Source organism: Orcinus orca, chromosome 7, assembly GCF_937001465.1.
Source record: "Orcinus orca chromosome 7, mOrcOrc1.1, whole genome shotgun sequence".
NCBI lineage: Eukaryota > Metazoa > Chordata > Mammalia > Artiodactyla > Delphinidae > Orcinus > Orcinus orca.
The window spans coordinates 86,120,673-86,143,086 of record NC_064565.1 but is presented as its reverse complement, the minus strand read 5'-3'; the positions used below and the strand labels follow the sequence as shown (position 1 = coordinate 86,143,086).

The 22,414-nt window shown below is 40.4% G+C and overlaps 1 protein-coding gene and 1 long non-coding RNA gene across 3 annotated transcripts; one reads left to right on the top strand and one right to left on the bottom strand.

The window, feature by feature from the left end:
* Nucleotides 1-1,107: 1,107 nt before the first annotated feature.
* LOC117201733 (uncharacterized) lies at nt 1,108-3,662 on the bottom strand. The gene is made up of 2 exons (XR_007478462.1): nt 1,944-3,662; nt 1,108-1,410 (listed from the first exon to the last, which is right to left on the bottom strand). It is a non-coding gene; the product is annotated as an uncharacterized LOC117201733 (long non-coding RNA).
* A 1,635-nt stretch (nt 3,663-5,297) lies between these two features.
* Nucleotides 5,298-13,486, top strand: CLK1 (CDC like kinase 1). Of its 2 annotated transcripts, XM_004262872.4 has the most exons (13): nt 5,298-5,449; nt 6,594-6,757; nt 7,076-7,304; nt 8,314-8,404; nt 8,802-8,868; nt 9,988-10,104; nt 10,195-10,361; nt 11,193-11,287; nt 11,375-11,504; nt 12,190-12,272; nt 12,724-12,803; nt 12,902-12,992; nt 13,116-13,486. In XM_004262872.4, exons 2-13 carry the CDS (start codon nt 6,594-6,596, stop codon nt 13,257-13,259), a joined length of 1,458 nt encoding a protein of 485 aa, XP_004262920.1. In that variant the 5' UTR covers nt 5,298-5,449; the 3' UTR covers nt 13,260-13,486. The 2 variants fall into 2 exon arrangements, with proteins under 2 accessions (XP_004262920.1, XP_049568281.1); XM_049712324.1 differs by lacking the exons at nt 5,298-5,449; nt 6,594-6,757; nt 8,314-8,404 and having other exon boundaries at nt 7,165-7,304.
* The last annotated feature ends 8,928 nt before the right edge of the window (nt 13,487-22,414 follow it).

Genomic DNA, 22,414 nt, shown 5'->3' with positions numbered 1-22,414 from the left:
ATACCAAACATTTCTTCGTTTGTATCATTTCTGCAGATGGCTGATCTAATTGATTCTTTCTTAACTGCAATTAGGGAGTTAGCTTGCAGTTATTCTCTTATTACTATTGGTACCTTCCATACCTTACACTAAACTGAGGGGCCAGTTACACTAATGCCCTCATGTTTTGTTTCACCCTTTTAATTTAACCATTAGTTTCTAGAATTGGTATTAAGGCCTCTTTTAGGCCAGAATTTGGTTTGCCACTTCTTATACTTGATATCTTTCTCCTCCAAACATGTCATTGAATTTTTGTCACCACTCTTAAGAGTATTTTACTGATTGTCAGGAAGTTTTTGTACTGACTGACATTGCCTCAATTTTTATTCCAAACTGTGCCATTTTTTTAGTGCTACAGATATGACTTCTGGGTTCTTAGAGCTCATTCTTATGTCTTATTCTTATGTCTGCTTAGTTGTACCCATAAGGATCTCATACATAGGGAGGTATACTGGCTCCCCTTTGGGCCTCTCATAGACTACCATGAGGATCAAAATCCAGAACGTTGATTTCTGTCCACTCACACTGAATTGACTGGTTCACTGATCACATTAGCAGTTGGGTAATTGACATTCTGTTCCATGTATTACTTGGCAGTAAGTATAAACTACTCAGAAGACTAGAAGACTAGAATATTGCTGATCAACCCAAGTTCTCTTTAAAACGAAAGTAATGTGGTTCCCCAGCTAGACAAGAGGTTGGCAAACTGCAGCCCTCGGGCTGGCCACCTGTTTTTGCAGATAACATTTTCTTGGAACTCTGCCATTTCCATGTTTATGCAGTAGCTCTGGTTGTTTTGTGCTACCAGAGCAGAAATGATTGGCTGTGCCAGAGACCAAATAGCCTGCAAGCCTAGAATATTTACTCTCTGGCTGTTTAAGAAAGTTTGCCAACCCTTGACCCAGACTATCAGAAGTTGCCAAATAATCATGGTTTCACAGCAAAGGGAGTTAAAACTCATACGAGTTTAAGGGATAGTATAAACTATGCCTGAAATCTGCTTCACCATGTTGCCGAAAAATCGGCTTCCCTGTGCACCGAGGCTGAACAGAAATACGGAGACACGGATTTTGGAGGAAGAGAGAGATGGCTTTATTTTTCTGCTAGGCAGAAGGGAAGACAGCAAGCTAGCACCTCAACTGTGCCCCCCCTCCTTGGGAATCGGGAGATTTTAGATGTGGGGCTCACAGCCCGGGGTATATGGTAAGGATCAAAGTAGTGAAGGTCTTGCATGCTTCCTTTCCTTTGCATTATTTCAAAACAGTCATAGCTGGCGTCAGGCTGCCTGGTAATTGGGGTCTGGCAGTCTGGAAACTGCGTCCATTTGCCTCTCGTTTATCGGCCTGTGACCTTGTCTCTGAAATTCAAAAACTATAGGGGGTGATTTGTTACGAGGGGCCTGTAGAATGTAAGTGCCGGGAGTGAGAGGTGGGGTATGTAACACACAGTCAGGGGTGATGGGTGCCGAAGGTAAATTACGTAGTGTCAGGGAGTGAGGTTCGCTTTGTAAAGTACAAATCCAGTTACTGCAAATTAGTGACAGTTAAACAAGGAGTGATTAACTCTCAGGGCTGGCTGTGCTGCTTCTTTCGCCTGCTCGATGCTCCCTTTTTTTCCCTTGCTCTCAGGAGAAGGAGAAAGAAAACTCACTTCTATTTACATCGCAACATGATTAACTCTCAGGGCCGGCTGTGCTGCTTCTCTGCCTGCTCGCTGCTCCCTTTGTCTCCCTTGCTCTCAGGGGAGGGAAGACTTCATGGCTATTTTTGCTGCAGCCACCATTCTTGAATTGTACCTGAATTCATTAGAATTCTTGAGTCCTGTTAGATACTCGTTTGGAGCTCTTGAGTAGAAGGCTTGCAGACCTTTTGGTTAATGGCAAATTGAATAGTTGTAATTCATACCTTGGTTGAACTTGGAAATTTCCAAATCCATTTAGCAACACATTCTTAATCTCTATGGTGGGTATTTCTGAAGACATGTTTTTTTGTTGTTTGAACAACTAAAACTAGTAAGGAATTTATTGAGCTTCTTCCAGGTTTGGATACAAAGGACATCGGACACTGTCTACTCCATGGGAGCAGTCTCAGGACCTAAGAGACATGTAAATAGATAAATTTTAATACAAAGGACTCAACTTTTAATCAGTTTAGTAAAGTGGATAGATTAGTTACTATTTCACTAATGGATTGGTGGTTCTTTAAATTCAATTTGTACCAATTGTGGTTCAGGTAGTGATACTCCATATAATAATTATAAAGCAAATCTAGAAGAATACATGATAATGGAAAATTTTTTAAATATAATGAAAAAGGAATTAATCCCAATCTTTATAAAGCTGCAAATATCAAAATTGTGATGTGTGAGGGATAAGACTAGAATAATAGAGTGTAAACAGTAGTGTATACATAGTTTATTTAAAGCAGTATCCAAAAATCATTTAAAAAAGAGAAGAGGGGACTTCCCTGGTGGTGGTGAAGACTCTGCTTCCATTGCAGGAGGCACGAGTTTGAACCCTGGCCAGGGAACTAAGATCCCCTGTGCTGCACAGTGCAGCCAAAAAAAAAAGTTATTCCATAAATTGTGTTAGGATAACCAGTAAATGACATGGAGAAAAAAAAGCAAAAGAATTTCACCTCACATGATATACCAAAATTCCAGATGGATAAAAGAGTTGCCTTTTTAAAGAAAACTGAAGAAAAATTTAAAACATTTCAAAGAGTTCCTCTGAAGAAGAAAGGAATTTCTCAGTTTACAAACTTGACAGAGGTAAAGATGGAATAGGTTTAACTGCACGAAAATAAGACAAAAGAGAACTGTACAGAAAAGCAATAAGGTATGAATGGACAAGTCACAAGAGAAAATGTGCAACTTCACTAATTAGAAAATAAAGTTACAAGTTCAGTATCCACCAAAATAACAAATTTTTAATGTTATGCACTCATTTAGTTAGAGCCGCCAAAACAAAGTACAGTACCAGAGACTGGGTGGTTTAAACAACAGAAAAGTTTCTCACGGTTCTAGAGACAAGTTGGGAGATCACGATGTGGGCAGGGTTGTTTACTCTGAGGCCTTTCTCCTTGGCACGTAGATGACCATCTCCTGTCTTCACGTCATCTTTCCTCTGGGTGTGTGTTTCCCAATCTCTTTATAAAGACACCAGCTAAAGTGGATTAGGCCCCTCCCTAATGACCTCATTTAATCATATTACCTCTGTAAAGACCCTATTTACTGGCAACTAAAAATTGTCGCTTACTATCTGGCTCTAGTGTATAAGAGTGAAGTCACTAGCCACTGCAGTCACTGACTTTCAACACACCTTGAAAGGAGTTCAGAGTGGAGATCAGGAATGAGGCACCCTGTGCTTTGGGGAAAACAGGCCTTCAGATAGATATTTTCAGAAGATTTTATGAGCCCAATTTCTTGCATCTTCTCATATCTAGAAAAGCACTAAAATCATTAATGGAGACACCTACCTGCTCCTCGTGACTAGCAGCAACCCTCTGACAAAAGGTGTGCTTGACTGCACATATCCCCCTTCACTAAAATCATACATAACACTAACTTCTCCCCCTACCTCTAGGGAGCAGTTCCTCAGAGCTGAGAGGCTATCTCCCCAGGCATTTTGCCCCAAATAAAACTTACCTCACTACTCTCACATTGTGCATTTTTTTCAGTCCACACTACAAATACAGTCACATTCTGAGGGAGTGGAAGTTAGGACTTAAACACATGAGTATATGGGGGGGGCCGTAGCCCTTCAAACAGCCCATAGCATGCACTAACAGACGCACTAAAATGGCTAACTTCATTAATGAAACTTTGGATATATCCTGAACCAGTAATCGGCTGTATGTGGGCTTTGCTAAATTTAAAACCATTTTGGAAAGCAATTTTGGCAACATGTACAGGATTTTTTCATTGGCTTTTACCCTGTAATTTTACTGTGAGGATTTCGCCTAAAGAAATTAAATACTCTAAACTGCTGTCTGCACAAACTGCAACTTTGACCTGTAATAGCAGAACATGGCTAATGCCCATATTTAGATTGCTGTTAGGATTAAGTGAGAACTTATGTACAGTGTTTAGCACAACGACTTCGATTAACTGTTATACTCCAAGGACTGGGATTCCCTAGGTTTTGCTTAACATTTAAATGTGCTGTTAAACATATACCGAATAGCTGTAAATTTCACGTTACTGTGAGAAATTTCTCCCTCACAAGTGAAATACTTACCTTGTACTTAGTGATCCTGACCCCATGTAAGAATCTAGGTATTAATGGTTTTAAAGCATCTTCAAAGCCATTTTGAGAAGCGGCTTAAGAAATGCAAATAAGCATAGGGATTCTGGGGATGCATATGCCTCATCACTTTACCCTACAGTAGTTGTGCATCCGTATCCGGCAAGTTATCTACGCTGCTCTCCTGTCTAAATAAAGCCAGTAAGATTACGCTTTACCGTAATACGTGATAATTTTATGCGTTCCACTAAATTTGTAATGAGTACGTGATTTTCTTCAAGTGACAAATGGAGAAGGGGCGGGGCGCGGGAGTCAGGATTTTCAATTACTTTGTTCCATCAAATTGCAGCTTAGAAAAAAAAATTGCATCTTGATTTTTGTTGTTCAGAGGTTGTTTCCTGATAATTGTCTTCTTCTAATGACCTTCCATTTCCCCCTTTTACAGTTTACTTCATCTTTACACCGCAGAGGTCTCGCTTAATGCGGAAATGTTGCTTGTGAGGAGTTCCACTTTCTGTCTCCAGGCTTTTGCTCTCACATTTCTTCGACTTTTAAAACCTCGGGAAAAATCTTTACAATCCAAGTTCAGTGCGTGTGGGTCCCAGCCACCGAAGATTTAACTAGTTTTAAACAGGTCTCAGAACTTTAACAAAAGCCCAAATCCAGACAATTCCCAATTTGGGGCTATTTGATGCAGATGGTGTATTTTTTTTTAAAGCATCGTTTAAGCGATTGCAATAGGGTACCGGCTACTTTGTACCCTGCTTCCCTCACTTTTCCTCATTTCTAGCGTTCACAAACACAATTTTTAGTGACCATGAGCGAGTCTCTTCTCTTCAACTCTTACAATGCTTTCTCAGAGCCGGAACGGAGAGCGGGGCCAACATGGCGGCCAGCAACAGCTTCCCTCCCTCCACCCTTGGGCGCTAAGCGCCCGACCCAGAACCTGCGCACAAGTCGGAGCCGGAGTCCGCTCCGCCCTCCCCGCCTGCGCGCCCCGCCCGGAGGCGGAGGCCCGCTTGCAGCGTCATCGTGTTTTCCAGGAGAGTCCTGACGCGGTGACTGTCAGCTCCATTTTGCTGCCGGAGCTCGCAGCAGCTAGCTGCGTTTTCTCCGTGGTCGCGTCGCAAGCATTGTCTCCTTAGGCTTGGACTCTTTTCCAGGACGGTAAGACGCGGGAGGAAGCAGGCCAGGTGTCAGGGCCTCTTTTTGTGCCTCGAGAGCGCTTGTGACGCTCCTCTCCAAGCTTGTTGGGCGCCCGCAGTCTCCGGCACGGTGACCCCCCTTTTCCCTACCCTCCCGGCTGCACAAAGGTGGCCCGCTCGTCTTCCAGGCTTTGCCAAGCCCGTCGCTGCGAATTTCTGTTTGAACCGCAACGCTCCAGTCACTGGTGGAAGATAGCGGTAGGGTTTGCCAGGCGGGGGAAGGTTCTCGAACGTTTGTCTTCCCCAAAGGGAGGGGGGAAGGGCCGAGCCCCGGAGCCCACGGGCGCCATGTTGTCTGCGGCGGCGGCGGCCTCGGCCGGGCTGTAAAATGGCGGCGGGGCGGAGACGGCAAGGCAGCCCGAGGGGGGTGGCGTTGACTCGGGTTCTGGAATGTGCCTAAGTCTCGCTCCTCTGAGGAAGTGTTCTTAACAAATGAAAAGAAAGAACACGTTGACCTGGTGTAAGGCGGCGTCACTTAATGTCCAGTTGAGTCTTAAAGGATTCCGGGGAAAATGGCGCGTGCCTTTGCCGTCAGTGGTGTAAACAAAAGTCAGGTTTAGGATCTCGAGGAAAGAAAAGTAATATGGCGTATTTGAAGGAGCGCGTGAGAGAAGTCGGGCAGTGGGGCTGTTTAGCCGGAGGTACTTTTTGCAGACCTCCCTGCCCAGAACAATTGGAGCTTCTTGATTTCGAGTTGCCTTTAGAGACGAGGTGAGGCCCGGGCAGTCAGTACCGATATGAACGATAGTTGGTGAAAAGTTTGTGTATAACGTCTTTTTCAAGTTGTTAGGAATTTGTGATTCTGGCAGGAGAGGATTTTTCCCAACGTTCAGAAATTGGGATTTCCTCCTCTCTCTCTTTCCAACCCTCTTCTAGTAAATCTGAGCGTGACATGAGTAATGCAGAATATCTATGAATAAAGTTCAGACTCTAGATTTTGAGGCAGCAGAAAAAAAATCATTGGGTTTATCAGTGATTTCAGGTTGGGTGATAATGATTTTTGAACTTTGATTTAAAAACAATAAAACGTCACAACTAGAGTGAATTTGCAACAGTGTTGACATGTGGGGTAATATTTAACTGGGAAAAACTTGTCTTTTATGTAGATGAGACACTCAAAGAGAACTTATTGTCCTGATTGGGATGAAAAAGATTGGGATTATGGAAAATGGAGGAGCAGCAGCGGCAGTCATAAAAGGAGGAGGAGATCACATAGCAGTGCACGGGAGAACAAGCGCTGCAGATACAATTACTCTAAAACATCTGATAGGTAATGAGAATATTTATAGTGTCTCAGTATAAAAATATTTTCATTACAGTGTTACGTATCAGTTGTATCTCAGTAAAACCGGCGGAAAAATACATTTTCATGATTAAAACTAGAGGCGACTTACGATAACTGATTACCATTTCTGTTTCCAGTGACAACTTGTAATGGTTGTAAAATTGGGAGGTTTTTTTTTTTTTTGCTTTTTGGTAAGAAAAGCGTAAAATCTTATTAAGAGTACTGTTTTAAGAGATTTACTGAGAACTTGAGGATATTTGGGATTAACATAGAGCATTGAAAATGCATTTTCACTTTTTCTAGCTATTATCTGGAAAGCAGATCCATAAATGGGAAGGATTATCATAGTCGACGCTACATTGATGAATACAGAAATGACTACAGTCAAGGATGTGAACCTGGACATCGTCATAGAGATCATGAAAGCAGATATCAGAACCATAGTAGCAAGTCCTCTGGTAGAAGTGGAAGAAGTAGTTATAAAAGCAAACACAGAATTCACCACAGCACTTCATATCATCGTTCACATGGGGTATGAGCTGTTTTAAAATATTTTGGAAATTTTATTTCCCTTGTGGAACAGGAAAACTTGAAATTGTGTTTGATCATTTGAGGAAGTTCTGTTTAAGATAAAGTCGTCTCGATTTTAACTTGCAGGAGTTTTTGTGTTTGTGCATTGGATAGGAAATTCTTCAAATACCATATCTGTATAGTTAATATAGTAATAGATTTTATTAGTAGTTGGCAACTAATTGTCATTCCAGTGACAGGAGGTAATTTAGGTTAGTTTATAGCAGGGATTACAAGATATTCTGAAAGTTTTCTTATAGTACTTCAATAAATGTGATTTGTTAAAGTCTTACTACAAATAGAAGTAGAATTTTTATATTTGTACGACTGAGGATTATGCTGTGCATGCCTCTTTGTTCTGGCAAAGCATATTCTCTAATCCTTTTTTCACTAAGGAAACCACTTAAACAGATTTGAATGTTATGGGTTATGGGTTAATTTGGAGATCAAGCTCAGATGACATTTTAAATACCATAGTGTTATTCTTGTATGCCAATTTTTTTTCTCCCCAAAATTAGGATTTTTAATTTTATTTGCTGTTTTGTTATTTTCTTAGTTTAGCTGGGAAATTATAATTTGGCCACAGTCTACTTTTGACAAGTAAATATTCTGCAATTTTGCAACATTAAATTAGGACACTAGAAACTTAAAATTATGTTTCAGTGAGTGCTACAACTAAGCATTTTTTAAAAAAGAAAAACAATTGTATTATGTTTTGTTGCCTTGCCACTTTGAGTATCTTATCTGAAAATCTGTTCCTTGCCATGTTTTTCTCCTGTTAACATAAACTATGTGCCCTGTGAATTTCTGGGGACTGAATTTGAAATTGCTCCTGCCAACCGTTTGTGGCCTGGCGTGTATCTGAATGCCTGAATATCTCCCCGCTGAATGAATTTCGTATTCTGCCCTGAATTCACTCGGGTATATTGATTGGCTGGATGATCTTGGTGCCGCCCACTTGACGTTTCCAGAAGAGTCACCGAAGGAAAAGAACCAGGAGTGTAGAGGATGATGAGGAGGGTCACCTGATCTGTCAGAGTGGAGACGTACTAAGTGCAAGATGTATAGAATATTTTTCAACACTTATTAACTTTTCAGATAACATAATCTATATATAGATTAAGATTTCAGGGATTTGGAAATCTTTTTTTCTTTCTCTGTTTTTGTTTTGTTTTTTTCCATTTCTTTTGGTGGGGGGGGTTGTGTTTTTACTTTCTTTAGAAATTTAATGTTTGTTATGCAGAACTTCCAAAACAGTAAATCAAGTTAATGAAATTAGTTTAAGAATGAAATTAGACCTAAAAATAATTATATATGTTTTTTGGCAGTGTTGACCAATAAAATATCTAGTGACTAAGGAAATTTGTAGCATCAACTAGAATAATCTGCATTTGATAGCCTTTATTGTAAGTAAACTGTTTCCACTTCTTGGTATAACTGAGTTTTATTTCTCTTTTAGATGAAATTGTAGATACTTTAGGTGAAGGAGCTTTTGGGAAAGTCATGGAGTGCATTGATCATAAAGCGTAAGTCTCCTGGCCTGGGATTGCACTTGGGAAGGTGAACAGTATAGAAAATTTATTCAGCTTTAAGATAAAGTCTGACCATGAATTAGACACATCATTATACCCTTTTAGCTTGGATTTTTGACTTGTGTATAGGAAACTCCAATAAAGTTACTAGCCTTTTGTGTTCTTAAGCAGTAGCTATTAATAGTATGTGTAAGTCTCTAATTACAAGCTGAGAATAGATTTTATTGTTTCAGAAAGTATTCTTTTGTTGTCCCACTGGGCACAGTTGTGGCCATTGTTGTTTTTTTTTTCCTGGATCGGTAGATTTTAGCCTTGGTTTTATATTAGGAGTCTGTGGAGCTTTGCTTACCCCAGACATTGAACCAGTCTTCAGGGTAGTTTACCTAGGAACCTGTATTTTTAGAAAGTAACCTAATTGATAAGGGGTGACACAGCTAGAGCTGAGAACTCTCCTAGATTGGTGTCATAAGTTTAATTATCTATGCCCTTCAAAGAACTGATTGAAATTTCTTAACATAGTGTAAGAAATTTTCTTTACTTTGTTTCCTGTTTGATTTTTTTTCCCTTTGGAATGGCAAAGCTTTTCTAAATGAATTATTAGAGGAGGCTTCCTACTATTGGTTGGTAAGGTTCTGAGAACTAGAACTCTTCATCCTCACTATATCCCAACTTTTTTGGTAACCTGGACCAAAGGAAGATTGGAGTTATTAGCCAGTGACTGGTATTATAGGAAGATACTGCTCTATGTACATTTGTTTTACTTCTTAGTTGGAATGTAAATTGAGGTGATAATGTCCCAGTATTGTTAAATTAGAGCTATTGGTATGTAGTTAAAGGACCAAAAAAAAAAACTCAAGTGGTCTGATGAAAAAAATCTGTCATTCAGCATGTGTTAACCGACCCTACCGTATGCCCAAAGGTCATTCTAGTTGCTTACACTGAGTTGAAGTTAGAGTACTTACATATAATTAGACAAAACTGAATGCTAGACCATAAATTCAAAAAAACAAATACAATGGGTCAGAATAGAAGTAGTACAGTTTGAAGAGTGATGGAAAAATGGAATTGGACATCATCTTTATCATTTTTTTAATGTTAACTTTTCATTAACAGGGGAGGTAGACATGTAGCAGTAAAAATAGTTAAAAATGTGGATAGATATTGTGAAGCTGCTCGCTCAGAAATACAAGTTCTGGAACACTTAAATACAACAGACCCCAGCAGAACATTGTAAGTATCAAAATAGAACTTAGAAAAATGGCCTCGGGTAGATTTGAATTGTAAGAGGCTGTACTCAGTTTTTTTCTCATATGTTTATAGCCGCTGTGTTGAGATGTTGGAGTGGTTTGAACATCATGGTCATGTCTGCATTGTGTTTGAACTACTAGGACTTAGTACTTATGACTTCATTAAGGAAAATGGTTTTCTGCCCTTTCGACTGGATCATATCAGGAAGATGGCATATCAGATATGCAAGTCTGTGAATTGTAAGTGTTTGGCATATATTCCAGAAATTTGAGTTTATGGAGACTGGTTTTAATGCCAGACCAATTTGAATCTTTGAAAAGAAAAAAGTACAATCTAACATATATGATTTGGAGGCCTGACTTAATTAAGAGTAGGTAGGAGAGGGCTTCCCTGGTGGTGCAGTGGGTAAGAATCCGCTTGCCAACGCAGGGGACACGGGTTCGAGCCTTGGTCCGGGAGGATCCCACATGCCGCAGAGCAACTAAGCCCGTGCGCCACAACTACTGAGCCTACGAGCCGCAACTACTGAAGCCTGCGCTCCTCAATGAGAAGCCACCACAATGAGGAGCCCGCGCACCGCAATGAAGACCCAACACAGCCAAAAATAAATAAATAGATAAATAAATAAATTATATTTTTTAAAAAAGCATTGTTTAAGAGTAGGTAGGAGAAAGATGTGGTTGATTACAAGCGGTTGGTCAGTTTACTGCATTTCATTCAGTAAAGAGAATATTGTCCAGCATATAATAATAAATTGTATAAGACTGATTTAACTTTTCTAATTTCTAAAAATGATAATCTAGAACCACTGGGTTAAAATTAAGGAATGGCAAATCTCAGCTTCATAAGAGAAAGATACTTCTAAGCAGTTAGCTGTCAGTGAAGTAACTTTTTAGAGGGGTAATGGGTTTTAGTCCCTGGTGGTTTTGTGGTAGGCTATTGAATGTTGACCACTTATTTGGACATGAAAAGGCATTCAGAGAGGATTTTTGTTACCGGGCTTTGGGGTTTGGTTAGGGTTTTGGTTTTCAAATTTTAGAATACAGGAACTTTTTCTGTTTCATTCTCAGTTCTGCACAGTAATAAGTTGACTCACACAGACTTAAAGCCTGAAAACATCTTATTTGTACAGTCTGACTACACAGAGGCATATAATCCCAAAATGGTAAGTCTTTGATGTTTTATCTTCATAGTTTTAAGTGAATATTTTACACCTTAATGTAATGCCTCCTTAATCATTTATGATTTTCAGAAACGTGATGAACGTACTTTAATAAATCCAGATGTTAAAGTTGTAGACTTTGGAAGTGCAACATATGATGATGAACATCACAGTACATTGGTATCTACAAGACACTATAGGGCACCTGAAGTTATTTTAGGTAAGAATTTCTTAATTGTGCTTTGAGACCTGTGTATGTCTTTATTGAAGCTAACTAAAATTTATTTACAGTTCTAGGTGTTTGTAGGACTACCTTTTTCCCTTTTAGGGATTAGTATAGTAAAACACATTAAGGGTTTTAAGCTCTTTGTTATTCCAAGTAGTCAGCTCTGGGACTTTGAGAAGTTGCTTAATCTTTCTAGAATTCAGTTTGCACATTTGTAATATGTGATGGGATGTTATTTTTATTTATTTTTTGGCTGTGCGGCCAACGTGCGCCCCCTGCAGTGGAAGATGGAGTCTTAACCACTGGACCGCCAGGGAAATCCCGTGATGGGATTTTAAAACATAATCATACAATGCCTGTTATACTTCATACATGTCATGTCTAGTCTTTGCATGGTGTAGCTTGCTCCCATTTTACAAGTTAGTAAATGGAGGTTTAGGAAAAAAAATTTTCCCCAAATCAGTCCCAAAAGAGTAAGCCAGATTTGGGGCTTGAAACTAGATGTCTCCAGAGCCCTAACTAATTCTTACATGCTATGCTATCGTATTATGTTTAAGCTTGGATTAAGTGATTCCATTCGGATCTTTCCAGCTCAAACATCAGATTATATCCTTGTTTTTTAAAATGTTGATAAGAAATATTGAGGAGTTTTTCATTAACAATTTGCTTTACTTTGCAGCCCTAGGATGGTCCCAGCCATGTGATGTCTGGAGTATAGGATGTATTCTTATTGAATATTACCTTGGGTTTACAGTATTTCCAGTAAGTGACAATGATCTGTTTCAATGACTTTGCAAAAGTAAATTGCCTGTTTATATGAATTCAACACAAAGTATACACATTTAGGTAGCGCTTTTTCTCTCTCTCATTATAGACTATTAATTGTAGGTAAAGGTAAAGAAATAAAACCACGTGTAATTCTGATGCTGTTGGGCATTTGTATTTTCTTTATAATTTATCATTTTATTGGAAACATTTCTAAGTATATTACAAATAGTTATCTTTGTTTATTTAGGGAAATTGTTGGTGAACTTCTGTAGGCCTTAATTATTTTTTCTTCTAAGCTGTAACTTGCTAGAAGTATGCCTGTTTTAGAGATCACCTTCCTTTGTGACCTGTAACCTACGGACTAAAAATTTAGCAGCTGTGTTAAATAAGAACAAAGCACAATGTGCAAATAGAGGTAGTTAATAACTTTTTGTTACTATTTTAGACACACGATAGTAAGGAACATTTGGCAATGATGGAAAGGATTCTTGGACCTTTGCCAAAACATATGATACAGAAAACCAGGTATGTTTAAGAGTACGTGCCGTCGATCACCTTTGCTACATGTTTTAAGTTTTCATTGTCAACATTATAAACATGAATGGATATGGACTTACTCTTAGGAAACGTAAATATTTCCATCATGATCGATTAGACTGGGATGAACATAGTTCTGCTGGCAGATACGTTTCAAGGCGCTGTAAACCTCTGAAGGTAAGCTTGGGTCATTGCTTAAGTGATCAAAACCTTGAGTTTTCCCTATTTTTTTGGTGGGGAAATAAAATTATAATAAGTGGTAGTAGAAAAGGCTGTTGATTGTATTTATTTTCCTTTCAGGAATTTATGCTTTCTCAAGATGCTGAACATGAGCTTCTCTTTGACCTCATTCAGAAAATGTTGGAGTATGATCCAGCTAAAAGGATTACTCTTAAAGAAGCCTTAAAGCATCCTTTCTTTTACCCCCTTAAAAAAAGTATATAAATCTATAATTGTATAGCTCCCTTAAGAGATCATATGGACTGTATCAGTCTAATTTTAAAATTTAAGTTATTTTGTACAGCTTTTGTAAATTTACATTTTTGTATTGCCATGTTTATTTTGTTTGGGTAACTCGATTTAAGTAAATATTAGCTAAGTAAAGTAATGAACATCTTTTAGTAATTACAAAATGATTTATTCAGAATAAAGTTTTGTACTTACAAAATTTATATGAATCTGTATAGTTTGTTTTTAGCACCATTTTTGTTCTATCTGTTATTGTAAGAATGGATGTGTATCTCTTCCTGGAGTTTTCCTTAAGTCTTTGGAAATGTTTAGCTTTGTTTGCATTTTAGGGGTTGCCAGCGTTGGGAGTTACGCCTTCCTTCTCTAAACCAAATGCAATGAAACCAGGTTATAGCATACAAAGAACTAGAGATGAGCCAAGAGAATTGTTTGCTCCCTTTATTCCCAAATTTAATATTGCTGCTTTCTTGTCACCCTCAGTGGGATTCCACAAATGGCTTTAGTTAGTGGGGAATTTAGGATTCTACACAGTTGGCTTTTTTTTTTTTTAAAGACTTTTTTAGAGTAGTTATAGATTCACAGCAAAATTGAGAGGAAGGTGCAGAGATTTCCAGTATACTTCTTGCTCCACACATGTATAGCCTCCCGCATTATCCACATCCCTCATGTATTTAGGATTATAGGATACAGAGTGTTTTCACTGCTCTAAAACTCTGCTCTGTTCATCCTTCTCACCTCCAACCTCTGGCAACCACTGATATTTTTACTGTCCTTAGTTTTGCCTTTCCTAGACTGTCATAGTTGGCGTCGTATAGTATGTAGTCTTTTCAGATTGGCTTTCACTTTTTGAGTAATGTGCATTGAAGGTTCCTCTGTGTTTCCATAGCTTAATAGCTCATTTCTTTTTAGCTTACAATTTATTTTTTTTAATTTATTATGTTTTATTTTGGCTGCACCAGTTCTTAGTTGTGGCATGCAAATGTCTTAGTTGCTGCATGTAGGCTTCTTAGTTGCTGCATGTATGCGGGATATAGTTCCCTGGCCAGGGATGGAACACGGGCCCCCCTGCGTTGGGAGCATGGAATCTTACCCACTGGACCACCAGGGAAGTCCCCAGTTAATTTTTTAAATTCTGAAAGACACTGCAAGATCTAAACTTTGGGTAGTGCTCCCCACATGCAAACACCTGGTCAGGAACCCAGTAGAAGAGCCCTCTTTGTAGGAAGCATTGCAACAGTAGAGTTGTGTGGTACGGATATACTTTTACTGCAATTTTTAAAATTATACATGGCATATCCTCGTTAATAATGTAATGTAAATTACAAACGTACGTAATCAAATTAAAAAAATAAAAAATCTGAATTTAAGTATCCTAAAACCACATAAAATGGAAACTTTCACTCATTTACATGGTAACACTAATAAAGACTTAGCAGCATTACTACCTAATGCTGTTTTATCCTAGTTCTTTCTGGAACATTCCATTTTAGTCTCTGTGCAGTTCACAATTGTCTATCATAAATATCTTTTACAAAAAGAACCTGTATGAGCATATATTTTCCAAGGTGGTTTGTACCTATTACAAAATAGATGTGTACCAGAGAGGGCCATCAAGAACTAAAGCATTCTGGTTGCAAATAATAAACATCTGTTCTCTAAGATTATGTGGACTTTTTATCTTATTTTTTTAAATTTATTTGGCCATGTCTGGTCTTCATTGTGGCATGCAGGCTCTTTCGTTGCTGCACATGGTCTCCGTTGTGGCACATGGGCTTCTCTCTAGTTGTGCGTGGGCTCAGTTAGTTGTGGCACGCAGGCTCTAGTGCACGCATGGGTTTAGTTGCCCCACAGCATGTGGGATCTTAGTTCCCCGAGGACCCAAGTCCCCAGCATTGGAAGGCAGCTTCTTAACCACTGGACCACCAGGGGAAGTCTCTGGAGTTTTTAGACAAATAACATTCAAACATTTTCATAGACCATCTCCATTTGTTCAAATATTAGCTTTCATGTTTTGTTTTTCCAGTAGTTAGTCTTCATTATCTGCTTGTAATTCCTTTTTTTTTTTTAAGTGCTGAGTAATAGTCCGTTGTTTCGGTATACCAGTTTATTCACCTATTGAAGGACATGTTTGTTTTTAACTGTTAAGAAAAAGTTGCCTTAAACATCTGTGTGCAGGGATTTTTTTGTGGACTTACGTTTCCAATTCCTTTGGATTGATACCAAGAAATGCGATTGCTAGATCAAATAGAGTATTTTTAGTTTTGTGAGAAATTGTGATTTCCCCCCAGTCTAGCTTGTCTTGTTCTCTTGGCATCGTATTTCACAGAGAAGTTGATCTGTAAGAAGTCTGGTTGGTCATTCTTTCGTAGGTTGCGCTTTTGGTGGTAGGTTTCTAAAAAGTCATTGGTACCCAAGATCATCTAGGTTTTCTCCCATGTTATTTTGAAGTTTTATAGGTTTGTGTGTTACATTTAAGTCTATGATCCATCTTGAGTTAATTTTTGTAAAGGATTTAAGCCTCTAGATTAAATTTTGTGCTTTTTTTTTTTAATAAATATTTATTTTGGCTGCGTTGGGTCTTCATTGCTGCTCGTGGGCTTTCTCTAGTTGTGGCGAGCAGGGGCTACTCTTCGTTGCAGTGCAGGGGCTTTTAACTGCAGTGGCTTCTCTTGTTGCAGAGCACGGGCTCTAGGTGCATGGGCTTAGTTGCTCTGTGACATGTGGGATCTTCCCGGACCAGGGCTTGAACCCGTGTCCCCTGCATTGGCAGGCAGATTCTTAACCATTGCCCCAACTTAGGCCCTACATTAAGTTTACTCTGTCCTGACACTGCATCCTCCAGGTGGTGGCTGGTCATAATTTAAACACACACACACAAACAAACAAAAAAACATCCAAACACTTGTAAGTGGAGGTTGATTAGAATAAGCTATAAAGCCTGCACTGCTATAATTGGTCCTGAGGCCAGTGTTAATATTTATCACCCTCTCGTCTGCCACACATTGTAGATTCACACTCTGCTAGTTGAGAATGCTTGCTTCTCATCGATGGGATGCCCAGACTTTCATCCCTTTTGAGGCGACTCAGTCTCTGCTTACCTTGCCTTTGTAAGGCCATGGTTGCTACAGTTGCCCACTTGGAATTATCAAGTCATAGACATACCAAGAGTAAGTCCTTAAAGTTCCAGACATATTCTGCCTTGCCCCTGTAGCAGCAACCCTATCTTTCATAATAATCAGGCCCATTTCCCTGTGATATACTAACACCTTTACTTGGCTTATGGTCGGCCAGCATAAGAAGGCCCAAATAATCAGGCAGCAGTCAAAGCCTTAGGTTTAGTGGAACTCACTGGGTGTCCCCTTGCAGAAGTTTCCTCCTGTCCTTGGAACAAAACCTCCAGTTCAGGAGTGTTCCCAAGTGGGTTGCTGGCCCTGAGTCATGCAATCTATCCAGTGGGGAAACAATAGCACATGATGGTCATTAGTTCAAAGTGTATAACACATCTTGAAGGATAGTGCCCCAATCTCAGATTGTTACCCCTAAATTGATGTCTTAGCTGCACTTTTTTTTTAATAGATCTTTATTGGAGTATAATTGCTTACAGTACTGTGAAGTTGTACACCAAAGTGAATCAGCCATATGCATACATATGTCCCCACATCCCCTCCATCTTGAGCCTCCCTCCCATCCTCCCTATCCCACCCCTCTAGGTCATAGCAAAGCACTGAGATGATCTCCCTGTGCTATGCTGCTGCTTCCCACTAGCTATTTTACATTCGGTAGTGTATATATGTCGATGCTACTCTCACTTTGCCCCAGCTTCCCCCTCCTGCCCCGTGTCCTCAAGTCCATTCTCTATGTCTACATCTTTATTCCTGCCCTGCAACTAGGTTCATCAGTACCATTTTTTTTTTTTAGGTTCCATATATATGTGTTAGCATACGGTATTTGTTTTTCTGACTTACTTCACTCTATGACAGACTCTAGGTCCATCCACCTCACTACAAATAACTCAATTTCGTTTCTTTTTATGGCTGAGTAATATTCCATTGTATATATGTGCCACATCTTCTTTATCCATTCATCTGTCGATGGACACTTAGGTTGCTTCCATGTCCTGGCTATTGTAAATAGAGCTGCAATGAACATTGTGGTACATGACTCTTTCTGAATTATGGTTTTCTCAGGGTATATGCCCAGTAGTGGGATGGCTGGGTCATATGGTAGTTCTATTTGTAGTTTTTAAAGGAACCTCAATACTGTTTTCTAACATGGTTGTATCAATTTACATTCCCACCAACAGTGCAGGAGGGTTCGCTTTTCACCACACCCTTTCCAGCATTTATTGTTTGTAGATTTTTTGATGATGGCCATTCTGGCCGGCGTGAGGTGATACCTCAGTGTAGTTTTGATTTGCATTTATCTAATAATTGGTGGCGTTGAGCATCTTTTCATGTGCCTCTTGGCCATCTATATGTCTTCCTTGGTGAAATGTCTATTTAGGTCTTCCACCCATTTTTGAACTGGATTGTTTGGCTTTTTGATATTGAGCTCCATGAGCTGTTTGTATATTTTGGAGATTAATCCTTTGTCTGTTGTTTCATTTGCAAATATTTTCTTCCATTCTGAGGGTTGTCTTTTTGTCTTGTTTATGGTTTCCTTTGCTGTGCAAAAAGCTTTTAAGTTCCATTAGGTCCCATTTGTTTATTTTTGTTTTTATTTCTGTTACTCTAAGGTGGGTCAAAAAAGATCTTGCTGTGTTTTATGTCAAAGAGTGTTTTTCCTATGTTTTCCTCTAAGAGTTTTATAGTGTCTGGTCTTACATTTAGCTCTTTAATCCATTTGGAGTTTATTTTTGTGTATGATGTTAGGGAGTGTTCTAATTTCCTTCTTCTACATGTAGCTGTCCAGTTTTCCCAGCACCACTTATTGAAGAGGCTTTCTTTTCTCCATTGTATGTTCTTGCCTCCTTTGTCATAAATTAGGTGACCATTAGTGCGTGGGTTTATCTCTAAGCATTCTCTCCTGTACCAGTGATCTATATTTCTGTTTGTTTGTTTGCAGTACGCGGGCCTCTCACCGTTGTGGCCTCTCCCGTTGCGGAGCACAGGCTCCGGACGTGCAGGCTCAGCGGCCATGGCTCATGGGCCCAGCCGCTCCGCGGCATGTGGGATTTTCCCGGACTGGGGCACGAACCTGCATCCCCTGCATTGGCAGGCAGACTCTCAACCACTGTGCCACCAGGGAAGCCCTATATTTCTGTTTTTGTGCCAGTACCATACTGTCTTGATTACTGTAGCTTTGTGGTATAGTTTGAAGTCAGGGAGCCTGATTCCTCCAACTCCGTTTTTCTTTCTCAAGATTGCTTTGGCTATTCAGGGTCTTCTGTGTTTCCATATGAACTGCAAACTTTTTTTTTTTGCGGTACGCGGGCCTCTCACTGTTGTGGCCTCTCCCGTTGCGGAGCACAGGCTCCGGATGCGCAGGCTCAGCGGCCATGGCTCACGGGCCCAGCCTCTCCGCGGCATGTGGGATCTCCCCGGACCGGGGCATGAACCCGTGTCCCCTGCATCGGCAGGCGGACTCTCAACCACTGTGCCACCAGGGAAGCCCTGTATACATTTTTAAACTTTACAAATGAGATTGCACCTCTTGCTTTTTTTTCCTCTTAACAAACACAAGTATTTCTGTAAGATAGGTGTGGCAGAACTTTTCCAAAAATATCTACCACAGTATCTCCCACTTCACATGTTCTTTGGCACTGGTAACTGCTGCAAATAATAGACTATAGCAGAAGTCATGCTAGGTCGTAAAAGCCCATGAAGCTTCCTTGTTTTCCTTGAGTACCTGCTCTCGGCAGCTCGCTCGTCAGGGACTACCTTTTGGAATCCAGCTCAATAGAATGCAAAAAGTTTGCTCCTATGTAGCTGTGCTCTCTCTAGTCTTCTTTGTGCTATTACTGTCATACAAATTACATCATTAGACATCAGAAGTTCATCAACACAGTTTTATCATCATTGGTTTATAGTACTTGTATTATACATCAGGAGAGAAAAAAGAATTAGAAACAAAAAATACATTTATACTATCTTTTATATTTACCTATGTAGTAACATTTACCAACATTCTTTATGTGAGTTTGAGTTACTATCCAGTGTCCTTTTTCTAAAAAATATCTATCTGTCTGTCTATCTATATGGCTGCGCTGGGTCTTAGTTCCGGCACTCGGGATCTCAGTTGTGGCATGCGGGAATTTTAGTTGCGGATGTGGGATCCAGTTCCCTGACCAGGGATCGAATCTGGGCACCCTGCATTGGGAGCGCAGAGTCTTAGCCGCTGAACCACCAGGGAAATCCCCACTGTCTTCATTTCAGCCTAAAGGACTGACTCCTTTAGTATTTCATGTAGGGCAGGTCTTCTAGTAACAGATTTTCTCAGTTTTTGTTTTTCTGGGAATGTCTCAAATTTTCTCCTTCATTTTTGAAGGATAAATTTGCTGGATATAGAATTTTTGGTTGGCATTCTGGTTTCTTTTTTTTAGCACCTTGAATCTGTGATCTCATTGCCTTCTGGCCTCTGTGGTGTCTCATGTATTCAGATGCAGCCATTCCAAGCCACAGTCCTTGTAGTAATCACTATTGCCATAATCGCCAAATGCAGCAGGCACTTGGTTCCTCAAACACTTCATTTGTAAGTGCTTCATCGATAATTTGATTAACTGGGATGCTATTCCATGCCATAGATTCCTCGACTTCTGTTTCCCACTGACAAAAAGCTCAGCAGTGCATTCAAGTACAAACCGGATCCCAAATACCTTTCTTTCAGAATTTTCTAGGACCACTCCTGGTACCAATTCTTTCCAGCCAGGAGACAAGAGAAAATCGAATTGTTTTAACAGAGGGATTTAATATAAAGTATTTTAAAGCAAGAACTAGAGAATTGAAAAGGCAAAGAGGGAATACTAATGTATCACAGAGGTAGTGATTACAGGAAGTAGAAATCATCTCTATGGCTGGGGGTAAAAAGGAAAGATGTTTGGATTATTAAAATAATTGAAAGGTTTAGAAGAGAGCCCAAAGAGCTGGGATTTAGCTTGGGGAGGTGCCCTTACCTGCCTGGTACTAGAGCCTTGAACTCAGAGAATGAGCTTCACAGAGCTGGGGGCAGACCTTTGAGAGGAAAATGCCAACTGGCTGGTGCTGGTATCTTTGAGAGTGACCATAATAAGACTGATTCTGGTAGTATGGGATTACTGCAAAATGGACCCAAGTGCCACTGCCAGGGTGAGGGCCATTGCTGCGGTGACACTGACAGGAACAGGAAGCAAACAGGAAGGAGCAAGTTCTTCATCATTCCAGTCTCCCTCTAGAACCCCCTATAGGCAGAGCCTAACTGGGAACCAGATGACATAAAAGAAAGGTAGTCGGCAGAGTCCCAGCCCCAGCATCACATAGGAAGAAAGGGTCCGGAGCTGTGAGATGATAGCTTCATCATCTCTCACACACTACCACTTGATTTCTTTTCCTGAGATGATTGATCTATTTGGATTTTCTCCTCAAGTCTATTATGTTTATATATATATATATATATATATATAAAAATTTTTTGGCTGCATTGGGTCTTCGTTGCTGTGCGTGGGCTTTCTCTAGTTGCAGCAAACGGGGGCTAGTCTTTGAGGTGTGCGGGCTTCTCATTGCAGAGCATGGGCTCTAGGTGCGTGGGCTTCAGTAGTTGCAGCACGCGGGCTCAGTAGTTGTGGCGCACAGGCTTAGTTGTTCCGTGGCATGCGGAATTTTGCTGGATCAGGGCTTGAACCCGTGTCCCCTGCATTGGCAGGTAGATTCTTAACCACTGTGCCACCAGGAAAGTCCCTTTTTATATTTTAAAATAACCATTCAGGATTACATTCATCTGCATGTGTTAGGGGACCTAAAATAAAAATGATTTAAATAAGATAATTTTATTTCTTTATTATCTGAAAGAAGTCCAGATGTAGGTTGTCCAGGGATGGAATGCTGTTTGTGTCAAGAACTCAGGCTCTTCCTATTTTGTTGCTCTGCAATTCTCCACAATTCTTTACGGTCCAAGGATCCTGTTTGAACTCCAGTCATTGTGCCCATTTCCCAGCTAGCAGGAAGGAGATAGGGAAGGAAAAAAGACATAGCCTCTTCCTCTCAGGCAACGGTCCCCAACCTTTTTGGCACCAGGAGCTGGTTTCGTGGAAGACAACTTTTGCGGAGGTGGGGAGGGTCTGGTTCAGGCGGCAATGCGAGCAGTGGGGAGTGGTGGGGACCAATGGGGAGCGGCAGATGAAGCTTCGCTCGCTCACCCACCACTCACCTCCTGCTGTGCGACCCAGTCGCTAACAGGCCGTGGACCGGTAGGGGTCCACGGCCCCGGGGGTTGGGGACCCCTGCTCTAAGGGCACTAGAAAGAGCCCATCCCACCCTCTGTAGCTTAATCATATGGCCACACTTGCTTACAAGGGAGGCTGGCAGATGTTTTCTGAGCAGACGTGTCCAGCTAAAAGTTGGGGATTCTAAGAAAAAATCAGGGAATTAATATTGGGGACCATGATACGTCTGCCACACAGGGGTATAGTGCTAGGGATCTGCCCACTTTATTAACTTTTTTGGTTCTGAATTTTAATACGGTGCTTACTCTCATCTGTGTCTGGTATCAACCAGTCCATAGCCCCTGTCATTTCTCCCCAGTTTCTCCAGATGGTAACCCATTTTCTGCTGAACTTGTGGAAGGGCAGTGAGCAGGTGGCATAAGGGCAAGGGATAGAGGAGGTGGCTACTCCTCTGTACAGAGCCCAGTAAGCGCATCTATTTTCAGCTCCAGCCCTTACTCCCATCCTTAGAAAAACTAGTGGTCCCAATATCCGCGACTTTCCTGGGCCCTGCAGTTATCAGTCTACTTCTCATGGTTGTTAGCTCTCTGCTGTGCTACCGGGGCTTAGAACAGAGAAAGCTAAAACCAAGCCAGTAGGTCATCTGCTTTCCTTCTTCCAACAGCTGATTATTTTTCATCTGCCATTAACTCTTCTCTCTTGTTGTCTTAAATGTTGTTGTTGTTAAATGTAAAAGTTAAATGTAAAAGTTAAAAAGGTGAGAATGAAGTCTTGG

What these genes read in the sequence shown, in the direction of transcription:
- CLK1 (XM_004262872.4), top strand. Translation starts at nt 6,594, where the DNA reads ATGAGACACTCAAAGAGAACTTATTGTCCTGATTGGGATGAAAAAGAT. An exon ending in GATATGCAAGTCTGTGAATT is followed by an intron (nt 10,362 to 11,192) that starts GTAAGTGTTTGG and finishes TTTCATTCTCAG; the next exon opens with TTCTGCACAGTAATAAGTTG. An exon ending in GGCGCTGTAAACCTCTGAAG is followed by an intron (nt 12,993 to 13,115) that starts GTAAGCTTGGGT and finishes TTTTCCTTTCAG; the next exon opens with GAATTTATGCTTTCTCAAGA.